A 12,529-nucleotide genomic window follows, 5' to 3' on the forward strand; every position below is an offset into this window, starting at 1 on the left:
ATTTTTTCACTGAAATTTTTGCTGAGGACCTTGACAATTTCTAACAATATGTTCGCTGAAATTTCCGGAAATGTGAATTTCAAGTTAATTATTCCGGGAAAATTCAATGAAAATGAAAAATCAAGAAAATTCTGAAAATCTCTCCTTGAATTCCAATTTTTTCGGATATTTCAGGGAATTCCTTTGAAAATTCCTGGAATTTCATGAATTTTTAACTGAAGAAATTTCATAATTTCATGGAAAAATCCATGGAAACTGTAAATTTCAGATTAATTATTTCGGGAAAATTAATGGGCGTTCTGAAATTTTGAGACTTTATTGAATTTTCAGAGGAAGTCAAAATGTTTTTTAATTGTTTACGTTTTTCAATTTCAATTTTTTATTTATAGACAACGAATGTTCAAAAAAATAATAATTTTGTGCAAAATGTAATTTGAATGATGCTGAATACTCATAATTTGTTTCCAATTTTTTTCACGCAATTTAATTGAGAAATTTGACAATTGAAAACGGTTGAAATTTTTTAAGTGTAATTTACTTTAAAAATAATCCCACTCATTGCTGGAAAGATCTATCAATTATTCAAAATTTAAAGTACAATATTTCGTTGATGTTCAATTGTTTGACGGATTAATTGCTTCACGATTTTTTTCATTATTTTGCGCTGATACGACTAAAATCTTTAATTCTTGTTCCTATTCAGCTTTTGCATGAGCTATTTAATTTTGTGTTTTTTTTTTTTCACTTGTGTTATGCAGAAAGATAATCAGTGTACTGCTGGCAAGCTGAAGGTACTCTTAAGTGATGTCGAGAGTAAAGGCTTTTTAACGAAACTGAATGACATGTGCGATAAGGTTTGCAGTTTTTTTTTTTTAATTTACCGTACGATTAATTTTTCTCTTTAGAAGGGTTACCCAGGTGAAACTTAACAGTCTTCAATTGATGGGAATAGCTATTGAGCGGCTTTTGATATATCATAAGGTACCTCAATGTGTTGATGGCGAAAAAAAATTAGACATCACACTGACAGAATAATTCACTTATTCCAAACGAGATTCGTTAACTATTAACGAATGGTAGAGCTCAATATGACCAAATAAATATGCGTTAATAATTAACGAATGGTCCACTTGAAAGTTGAAAGTCAAGTCAAACAAAGCTCCTGAAATAAGCCTTTGATAATTATGCCTTACCATACACTCTTGAATTTAATTTTAATACCTTGATAAATTTAATATTTAAATTACCATACCTTCAGAAGGAAAGGTGCCGTTTTGGGACACCCGTAGATCTATGTGAGCATCCATCATATAATATGAGATGTCTCAAAGAGGTTTAAATTCATTAGTAGCAGCCCAGGAAAAAAAAATTGAGTGGTGAAAATTGCTCAAAGGCAATTCTTACCACTCAGAGACTTCAAAGCTCCAACCTGGTACCCCCTTTAAAATAAACGACGTACTATCAATTCGCCACGTCGATCCTTAAATCCCTTCCTTTTTCAAAATGTAGATGCAAGTCCATTTGGCAAACGTCTCAAAAGCCGTTGGCGATCTCGAAGAGCAGACTCGCCAGAAGAACGCTCTTCGTACCTGGATAAATCAGCAGCGAGCCCTCTGTGCCGAGTGGAAATCTCGTCCCGCAAAATTGCGAGCAGAAGCAGCTCAAGCCGAGCTCCAGGCGATGAACGACGTCTTAACAACTTTAGCAGACCGACGAACCCGCGTATTAACAGAAATGAATCTTCGAACAGACGGTCAAGACGACGATATCGAGGAGGGTCTCAACAAACTTGAATCAGAACTTCTGGAAGCAATCGCTGACAAGCAAACGGCTCAGGACTTGATACAAAAATATCGATCCCAAGTTCACGACATTCAAAACTGGTTCGACTCCCTTGCTAAGAAGGTAGACGTCATCGAGAAAGGAAATGGCTTGAACATTGGTCAGAAGATGTCAGCAGTGAAAAACATCACTCTGGAATTCGAGAGTCAAGCGCCACGGAGACTGGAAGAAGTCAAGAACTTTGCGGATCAAGTGATGGATTCAGTCAGCAATCTCGACTCTCAGCAGATCGAGGAACAAATCAAATCGGTAGAGCGACGATACGCGGACATTGGCAAGAAGCTCCAGAGAAAATCCCAAGTTCTGGACATGACAGCTCAAGGAATCGAAGCAACGCGAAAGGAGATTGAGGACAACAGAGAGTGGATCAACCAGAAGAAGCAGCAAGCCAGAGTCCGCCAACTCCTCGGCTACGAGGTCAAACCCGCCGACGACAGGGTTCAATCGCTGAAAGCGATGTTGAAAGAAGCTGAAAACAAACAGATAGTTATTGACACTTTGGAGAAACGAGTTGGCAATATGCAGAACGAGCTTGAAGTGGCCGAGCAGCAGGAATTGGAGTCAAGTACTCGATCGCTCCGTGGAGAACAGGCTGAGCTCTGTTCAATCCTCAGAGAAGAGATCTCCGGTGCGACAGCTGCCTCGGATGCACGAAAGAAACTCGAATCCAATCTCGATCGTGCAAAACTCTGGATTCGGGCGACGCACAATGACCTGAAGAAACTCAGTGGATATTTGCCACTGAGAAGCTTCAAAGTGGAGCAAGATATAGCCCACCACAATGGGATAGACACAGAGATATCAGCCTTCAGTGAACACAGTTTGAAAAATGTGTTGAAGCACGCAAACTCGTTGATGCGTGACTGCAACGATGAAGATCGATCAAAGCTGCAGTCAATCATGAATGCCCTGAGCGAGGACTACGATGCCCTGAAGCAAGAAGCTGCGGAAAAGCAAGCATCACTAGTAGATCTTCTCCAAGGACGAAAGGCCTTCGAGAGTGAGATCGACCGCTGCCAGCGGTGGATCAAAGAAGCTGAGACTGCAACCTCCTCAGACGTGAGGACATCGAGTGTCGACGTCCTCCGAGAGCAATTAGCCAAGTACGATCGTCTGAAGGACGAGGCCAAATCATTCGGCGAAGACGTTGAGAAGATCCTGCAACAAGGCAAATCCATCCTTCCCACAGTGAGTGATGCGGACAAATTGGAATTGAGTGATCAACTGAAGAGCATGAAGGATGCACACAGCAGAGTAGCTGGCATCATCAATGAGAGGGCAGCCACCCTGCAGAAGAGCATAGCAGAGGCCGAGGAGGCAGCGGCGAGAGTGGCGGAGGCTGTTCAATTCATGTCAGACATTCAGAAGCAACTGCAGGAGCTCAACAAGCCCATTGGACCGAGGGTAGAGGACGTCGAGGGCATGCTGACAGCCTATGAAAAGATCTTGGGAGATTTGAAGGCGAATAAGGAGAAGCTGTCTGACCTGCAGTCCGCTAATATCGGAGATCTCCATGGAGTCGTTGCCCAGCAGGACGACCTCATTCGTGCTTTAGAAGCACAAATAGCCAAGTTAAGACAGCTTCTGCTGCTGCGTCAGCAGTTCCTCGCTCTTATCGCTGAGATAACGACCTTCATCGCCAAGTACACGGAAATCGTTAGGGACATCGAGAAGCAGGATCAGCCGATTGAGGAGAAGATCAAAAGATACGATGATGTGATTTCGAAGATACAAGAGTGTGAGGCGACGTTGGCTAGTGCAACGGACAAGGGACAGCAGATTGCAGCTGATGGATCTGCGATAGACAGAAACAACATCACTGAACAATTGGGATCGTTAAAGCAACAGCTTCAAAGCCTCAGAAGAACTGTGGAAATGCAGAGAGATCAGCACGAGCTGACTGTTGCTGAGCACAAACGTCTGGCTGATGAGCTCTCTGATATTTTGGATGGCATGGATACCAAGGAGAAACTCGTCAAGTCTCGACCATTGCTGGAGAGATCTGCTGAGAGTGTTGAGGATGAAATCAGTAAACACAAGGTTCTCTGCGAATCTGTGAATGAGTATCTGGAGAGAATTCGAGCGCTGAAGGCATCTGTTAAACATGAGGAGAGCATGCCCGGATCGCTGAAGGAAATGTTGAGTGAGGCGGTCTCATTGCTGTCGTCATTGCCGAGAGAGATGGAGGATCGTGGGGCTTACTTGGCGAGCAATCATCAGATGCGACTTGATTATCGAGTGTTGACGGAGAAATTGCATAGCTGGGTGAGAGAGGCAGAGATCAGACTGCAGAGCGATAAGGATGGAGTCGATTTTGAAAACATTGTCAGCGATCTTGAGGAGCACAAAATTTACTTCAGCTCGGAATCGTCAATTCGCGAGCTCGTGTCCCAACAGATTCAGCAGTCAGCCGACAAAATCTGGCCGTCGTTGACTAGTGCAGAGCAGGAGGAATTGAGTCTTGAGCAGCAACAGCACACTCAACTGCTCAAGAACACTTTGAACACTGCGAAGTCACATCGCGCGAGACTTGAGCAAGGCGCCGAGAGCTGGAAAGATTACACTCAAACTTTGGAGCGTGTGAAAGCAGTGATCGCTAGGACGAGGTTCACCGATGAGCCTGTGACGACCCTTGCAGGACTGCAATTCAATATTCAGAAGATCACACACGCTCTTAATGACATTCAGAATCAGCAATTCGAGTTGGATCTTTTGAATGAACGCGGACAGGAAGTGCTAAGCCTAGCTGATGTGAATAATCATCGGAATATTGAGGCACAGTTGGCAGAGTGCAATGCCGAGTGGCGAGAGCTTGTGTCTGGCTTGGAGGGACGTAGAGACACTCTGGAGGCGCTTTCTAAACACTGGGAGGAGCTTGAGGCGAGGTGGAGCCACACGGAGACGAGACTCACGGCTATTGAGGAGAGAAGCAAACTTGTGGATACTGTGGTCAGGTCGAAGCAACATATCAGGGACACCATCAAGGCTCTTGACGTAAGTCAATTTGTTTTTTTAGTTTCTTTTGGACTTGGAGAAAATTCAATTCTTTTTTTTTATCGTTATTTTACATCGCTTCGAACCGGTTAGGGTATACTGCGATGATGATCAAGACTTTAAATGGTTAGATCTCACCATTCTACCCGGCCGGGTTTTGAACTCGAAACTTTTCGCACGTGAGACAACGAACTTACCCACACTGAGAGAAATAGTATTTTTCTGGCCTGTTGCGATGGGGTTTTTTACTCGTGTGGCGTTGGCCTCCGAGCCGTAGGCGACTGACCACCCACACGAGTAAAAAAACTCCATCGCAACAGCCCAGGAACAATATTTTTCTGTAGTGATTTTCAAGTTTTCGAGTTTGGGAAGTATGTAATACCAATTCCCAGACGAGAAATCGTGAGAAGCAGTACAGAAAAAATTATTTTTGCCAAATATCCATTTACTTGAGAGGAGTATTTATTTTTTCAATACCGTATTTCTCCGTATTCGAGTCATTCTCAGGCAATCCTCATTAGGTTTCAATCATGTCAGTTATATTGCTCTAGAATATGATCATGTTAGTTATGACCTTGAGTGAACTTCTTCTATAATTATCAACATTAAAAAATTGATCGAAATTCTGCCCTGTAGAAAATGAAAAATTTTGGAAATATGAATAATCATTAGAAGAGTCCATCCAAGGTCATGTGCAACATAGTCATCCTCTAGAGCAACATGACTGTTGTAATTGAAACTTAGTCAGGCTCGCCTGGGAATGACTCGTTTGGAGAAATACGATTTTGAAAAAATAAATACTTCTCTCAAGTAAATGAATATTTGGCAAAAATATATTTTTTTCTCAGTGCACTGCGCCAAGCCATCAGGCAAAAAAAATTCAATTCTACGCTTTTTCAATATTCAAGAAATTGAGATTGGACGAGTGGAATTTCCAAGATTTGATTGGATGTCACAGATCTCTTGAACTTTGAAGTGGGCTCCGTAACTTTTGATCCGCGGACGAAATTTCTGCGACAAAATGACCGGCGACCATTTATCCATTGACAATTTTTCCACCGACAATTTCCCCCACATCCATTATTCCCGAGATACAAAGTAACCACCGACAAATTTGCCGGAGGTTTCAGTCGGCTTTCATCCTCTTTTGAAACAATATCAAGTGCAAAAAAGAAAAAAGTAACTCAGAATTCAGAGATAACATTTAATTCGCAATTTTCAATTCGATAACTCACATTTTACATACAATTACAATGCTTCCGCCACTTCAGCAAACAAATTCCCCTCGATTCATAGAATATTAACTCTGCTTTTCAACTCTGACAATTGAGTTGAAAAACAGAGTTGTGGCAACATTGTCCAGTGGGGTCTAGGACTCTCCCCCGGTTGGGAAATCACCCTTAAAATCATTTCCACTATATTTCGGCACCCACTCCTGCACTCGGACCCCATTAGACAAATATGAAAATTGTTGAGAAAACGTTCACAAAAAATGTAAAAAACTATTTATTTCATTATTTATTTGCGTTTAGTCAACTATTTGTCAACTATTTATTTCATTTTTTATTTGCGTTAATCTATACTGATATTCGTATTCGAGAAAATTGTTTACTAGTCTACTATCTCCATATCACTTATCAATTGATTCGATGTGTCTAGTTTATTGTCTAGATTTAATTTGAGAAGTAACAGTTGGGGGTCCACGATCTCCCACATATCCACGGTAGAAATTACCTTGAATCCACGGGAAAACGTCCCGTACATCCACGGTCAAAGTTACCGTGCACGGAGAAAAAAATACATCGTAATTTTGTGAGAATCCTTCAAAAAATTAGTGTGCTGTTCACCAACGCTGGGACATAACAGGGAGTCATCGGAGAATTCGCATGTGGCACACTAATTTTTACGGGAATCCCCCGCAAAAGTGGCCGGAGTCCCACCAAAAATTAGGGTGCCACTTATGAATTTTTCGACGACCCCATGTTATGTCCCGTGTTGGGGGACAGCACACTAATTTTTGGGAGATTTTTTTCTCAGTGTGGAGTAGACACTGCCATTTTGTTGTGGAAATTTTGTCGCGTAGATTTTGTCCGCGAATCAAGAAGCGTGTTACTTTGAAAGAAGAGTCCCCCCGGTGTTGCTCTTAGACCTCATTTTATTCTCAAAATTCCCTAAAGGTAAAAGGCAATTAGGGGAGGGTAGGGTAAAACGGGCCAGGCGGGCAAAACGGACCACTGACAGGAAAGTGGTAATTTTTGTTTTTTTTTCTTTCCTTCAAATCAGGAATACTGAATATGTTGTATTAAAAGTGAGTATCTTGGATCGTAACCGTCACAGGGGTTTTATAGGCAAAAAGTGTCATTGAACCGCAATTTGATCAGATTTGCTAATCACCTTAAACCACAAAAGGCTTTGAATTTTTGTTTTCGCTTTCATTCAGAAGTAGAGATGCGAGCAATTTTCATGACATGTCAGATGACGGTCATGTGACCGTCACTGACACGTCACATTACCGATCCACGAATGACCAATTACTGTCACATGACAAAAATGTGACCGAGTTACCTTATGACAGTCATATCGCATCTAAGTGGTGGCGAAACCACTTTAGGTGTCCAATTTTTTTTTATTTTATCTGAAAGTTGGCAAAACTGTAACCCCATTTCACCCCGAAGTAGTTAACGAACTACTTCTAGTCAATGAACTACGAAGTAGGTATTTATTAATGGCAAAACATGACAAAATTTTGTGACACGGACAAAAATGACCGTCATGTCGCATCTATATAGATCATTTCTCAATGACAAAGTTTTATCTGACCGTTTTATTGACAACAGACTATATGACTGTCAATGACGGTCATATTTTTTTTACCTGACGGTTTTTCATTCGTGACGTTACCTCGCATCTCTATTCAGAAGCAAAAACAAAAATTATCAATTTTCCCCTACGAAAATTTTGCAATCTCCCTTAGATTTGGAGATATTGTCAATTGATACTTGCAATTGCCCATTGATAGATATCTATCAAGATTTTGACTTACTGAGTCATTTTTCTCCGTGCACCGAAAAATCAATCAATATTTTTAAAACACACACGTCCCTCCGTCCCCATGACCGACACCGCCTGACACCACGACAGGTGTTACATAGCCCCTCAGTCAAATACCAAATTCAGTTGTTTGACAACCGTGTAGTTGCCAACATTGAATTCGGAATAATGAATTCATTTTTGCTCATCAACAGGAGTTGGTTGTCGAAGCTGAAAAGCTTGAGCCTGTCACGGAGGAGGTGAAGGGCCTCACTGGGCCAGTGTTAGCTTATCTAGCAGCCTTCACCGATACTCCAGCACGCGCTCTCCAAGAACGTTTCGACAAACTCGAGAAATCTTCGGCAATGTAAGTGAACCATTCCATTACTGCTCAATGTGGATGACAAATTACCTTCTTCCAGAATTAAATAAAAAATGAAGCGAATCGAAATCTCAATTACGATGTTCACAGATGAATTACTCGCAAATTTGAACAATTCACAGCGTCCACTGCGAGCAGATTTTTAGGCATGCGCATGAATTGTTCTGGCATGAGCTTCACTGCTTGATCCCCTATTTATAAGAACTTTGTTTAGTTATAAAATGTGAAAACGAATTCTCGATCATCAATTCGTTCATTCGCATTTATTCGCGAATAAAATGTAAAGAATTTTCGATTCGTCAATACACAATTACTATTTACTTTAAATTTAAATATGATTGCAGACAACAATGTCTAGTTGTTGCCCGACAAGTGTGTAACGCTTAATTATAAACTCTGAAGTTTATTTACATGAATATCTCAAACCGGAGAATAGGCATCTTAAACTCGTATACTTTCGGTTGACTGTGACAAATGGAAAACGTCATGACCGAATCCGTCCAATGACGCAATTCACTTAAACATAAAATGTGCACGAGACGAGAGAAAGGTCGTGCTCTTATGTGAAGGCTGACGACCGTGGCATTCGCATTTGTCTCATGATTCCCCACCTCCCGTCGATGACCGCGGAATTAACGATTCCTTTAAATTCATTATGATCAACTCAGTCAACCTTTAACTATTGAAGAAGACGCTACAGCTGCGTTTCGCAGAAGTAGAATTACTCCAGAAGAATTTTAAAGTTGACATTTTCTTTCTGTCAGTGATATTATGGATTTTATGTGAAGAATGAGTTGGCTATTGGATTTCCATGATGAGCCTCTGAGGTGATTATTTTCGTCAACAATTCAGCAGTAAAGTGGTTAAACGGTTTGAGTCAATTGCATTCTAGCGCCAGTTGTCGATGATTATCTCAAATTCTGAAGGAATTGGCAAAATTTTGCTAAAAATCTTTTTTGTGAAAGAAAGTGAAGACTATCGAAAAAGATCTTATAAAAATTTCGCTATCTTTCTTAAATTTCGAGTTATTCAACAAAAACAACTGGGAGCTAAGTCGACTTAAACGGACTGATCACTTCACTACTGAATTCTTTTATGTTTTTTTATCGAAAAAAGTCGAGAAATCGAGAACTCGAAAAAGAAAAAATACGCAATTCGATATAATAGTTTCTGCTCATCGTTTTGAAAATTGATAACCGCAAACTTATTGGCATTTAAAAATGGCTCAACCTCATGGTAATTCTAAAAAACCGGGGATGTTGATAAATAGTACTTTCGTCTCACAATTTAAGCTATTTACTTTAAATTTAAATATGATCGCAAACAACAATATAGTTGTTCCCAAACAAGTGTGTAATGCTTAATTATAAACAATGAAATTTATTTACGCGAATATCTCAAACCACACGGAGAGAAATATTCAACAAAAATTACGTATCTTTTCCGTAATTTCGCAGCGAAATGTGGTTGTAGGAAATTTTACGGAACTGTCACGCAATTTTTCCAGAGCGTTCCGTAATATTTATCTGAATCTGCTGTGAAAAATTATGATACCGTCACTTAAATTTTCTGAGTCGATTCTGTGATCGGTGCACGGAGAGAAATATTCAATAAAAATGACGTATCTTTTCCGTAATTTCGGAGCGAAATGTGGTTGTAGGAAATTTTACGGAACTGTCACGCAATTTTTCCAGAGCATTCCGTAATATTTATCTGAATCTCTTGTGAAAAATTACGATACCGTCACTTGAATTTTCTGAGTCGATTCCGTAATCGGTGAGTGAAGTGAGAGTTCTCTAATTTTTACTGCACATTTCTCTTCGTGCGGGAAATATGAATCTCAAACTTGTATGCTTTCGCTATAAAAATGTATAACCATCATTTTTAAAATTGACAAGCACAAACTTACTTACATTGAATACCGGCTCGACCTTAAAGTAATTCTAAAAAGACATGGATGACAATAAATATTACTTTCGTCTCACAACTTATGCTATTTACTTTAAATTTAAATATGATTGTAGACAACAATATCTAGTTGTTTCCAAACACGTGCGTAATGTTTAATTATAAACTATGAACTTTATTCGCATGAATATCTCAAACCGGTAAATATGAATCGTAAACGTGTATACTTTCGGTATAATAGTTTATACACATAATTTTCAAAATTGATAATCACAAAGTTATTGGCATTTAATACCGGCTGGACCTTAAAGTAATTCTAAAAAAACGCGGATGACAATAAATATTCCTTTTGTCTCACAATTTAAACTATTTTAAATTTAAATATGATCGCAACCAACAATATAGTTGTTCCCAAACAAGTGCGTAATACTTAATTATAAACAATGAAATTTATTTACACGAATATCTCAAACCGGGAAATATGAATCTTAAACTTGTTTACTTTCGATGTAATAGTTTATACACATAATTTTCAAAATTGATAATCACAAAGTTATTGGCATTTAATACCGGCTGGACCTTAAAGTAATTCTAAAAAAACGCGGATGACAATAAATATTCCTTTTGTCTCACAATTTAAACTATTTTAAATTCAAATATGATCGCAACCAACAATATAGTTGTTCCCAACCAAGTGCGTAATACTTAATTATAAACAATGAAATTTATTTACACGAATATCTCAAACCGGGAAATATGAATCTTAAACTTGTTTACTTTCGATGTAATAGTTTATACACATAATTTTCAAAATTGATAATCACAAAGTTATTGGCATTTAATACCGGCTGGACCTTAAAGTAATTCTAAAAAAACGCGGATGACAATAAATATTCCTTTTGTCTCACAATTTAAACTATTTTAAATTTAAATATGATCGCAACCAACAATATAGTTGTTCCCAACCAAGTGCGTAATACTTAATTATAAACAATGAAATTTATTTACATGAATATCTCAAACCGGGAAATATGAATCTTAAACTTGTTTACTTTCGATGTAATAGTTTATACACATAATTTTCAAAATTGATAATCACAAAGTTATTGGCATTTAATACCGGCTGGACCTTAAAGTAATTCTAAAAAAACGCGGATGACAATAAATATTCCTTTTGTCTCACAATTTAAACTATTTTAAATTTAAATATGATCGCAACCAACAATATAGTTGTTCCCAAACAAGTGCGTAATACTTAATTATAAACAATAAAATTTATTTACACGAATATCTCAAACCGGGAAACATGAATCTCCCGGTGAATTTGTATGCTTTCGATATAAAAATTTATAACAATCACTTTTAAAATTGACAAGCACAAAGTCATTGGCATTTAACACCGACTCGACCTTAAAGTAATTCTAAAAAAACATGGATGTCAATAAATAGTACTTTCGTCTCCGTTGGAACAGCCTATTATTAACCCACTGGGTGTCTGCATCAGTGGCATCACCGGGCAGTTGGAAAAATCACCGCCTAATGTTTTAGGGTGCGTGAAGCCGGAGACGCCGAATGTGCCCGCCGCATGCGTAGTGAACTGGCGTTTGCTCTTGGCACAGGGGCAAGTAGTTTGTTGGGATAAAGCCGTATGGAGGGGGGAACGAGACAGCCAAAATTGTCATCAGTATTTCAATACGTTTCGAACCGCGAACCACTGCTGTTTGGCTTGTTAGTGCCGCGCCATACTGTTTTACCGAAATACGAGCGAAATAGAAAACTTTAATTCCCAGATAACGAAAAAGTTGTTGAGTATTATATATTTTCCCAGATAACGAACGAGATTCGCGCATATTTTCGAGCAAATTTCCTAGGTAATTGATTGTGTCAAGAGCCTATTAAAAGTGAAAGAAGTACCAGTGGATTTGAATAATGAGTAGAAGGAGTCGGTGCCGGATCAGACGAAATTCCCGCGTCTCTACTGCGCAGAATCGCTGAGAATCCCTCAACATGCCATTGACTTGAGCTATTCGATTGAAAGAGAATCAAAAAAATTGGAGTAATAGTCGTGGAATTCACGAGTAATTATAGATTCATAATGCCCAACGGGTGTAAATACGCTAACGTGTGCCAGATCGACGAGTCCTCGTTCTCCTTCGTCTTTATCACTTGAATGATGTCACGTTAAACTCGCGCAGAAACAACGAAAAACCCAGTCACTCGACATTGGCACGATTTTGCCACCCGTCTTTGATGTTTCAAGTCTGAGAATAGGAACTAGTTTTGATGGTGATGTCATAAGCTTCCGGTGTTTTTCTCACGATCAGAATTTTTTGCATTCCCTCACGTCTTCCTTCCGTCCATTTTATCTCGTCA

The 12,529-nt window shown here is 39.3% G+C and overlaps 1 protein-coding gene across 1 annotated transcript in view; it reads left to right on the forward strand.

The window, feature by feature from the left end:
• LOC107041462 (nesprin-1) overlaps nt 1-12,529 on the forward strand; it is a 132,323-nt gene that overhangs the window by 49,957 nt on the left and 69,837 nt on the right. Inside the window, exons 19-21 of the mRNA XM_029126333.1 lie at nt 759-854; nt 1,510-4,836; nt 8,082-8,233. Coding sequence (XP_028982166.1) covers nt 759-854; nt 1,510-4,836; nt 8,082-8,233 — 3,575 coding nt within the window. The remainder of the gene's footprint in view (nt 1-758; nt 855-1,509; nt 4,837-8,081; nt 8,234-12,529) is intronic.

This window comes from Diachasma alloeum, unplaced genomic scaffold, assembly GCF_001412515.2.
Source record: "Diachasma alloeum isolate Michigan unplaced genomic scaffold, Dall2.0 Dall_scaffold_00366, whole genome shotgun sequence".
NCBI classification, from domain to species: domain Eukaryota; kingdom Metazoa; phylum Arthropoda; class Insecta; order Hymenoptera; family Braconidae; genus Diachasma; species Diachasma alloeum.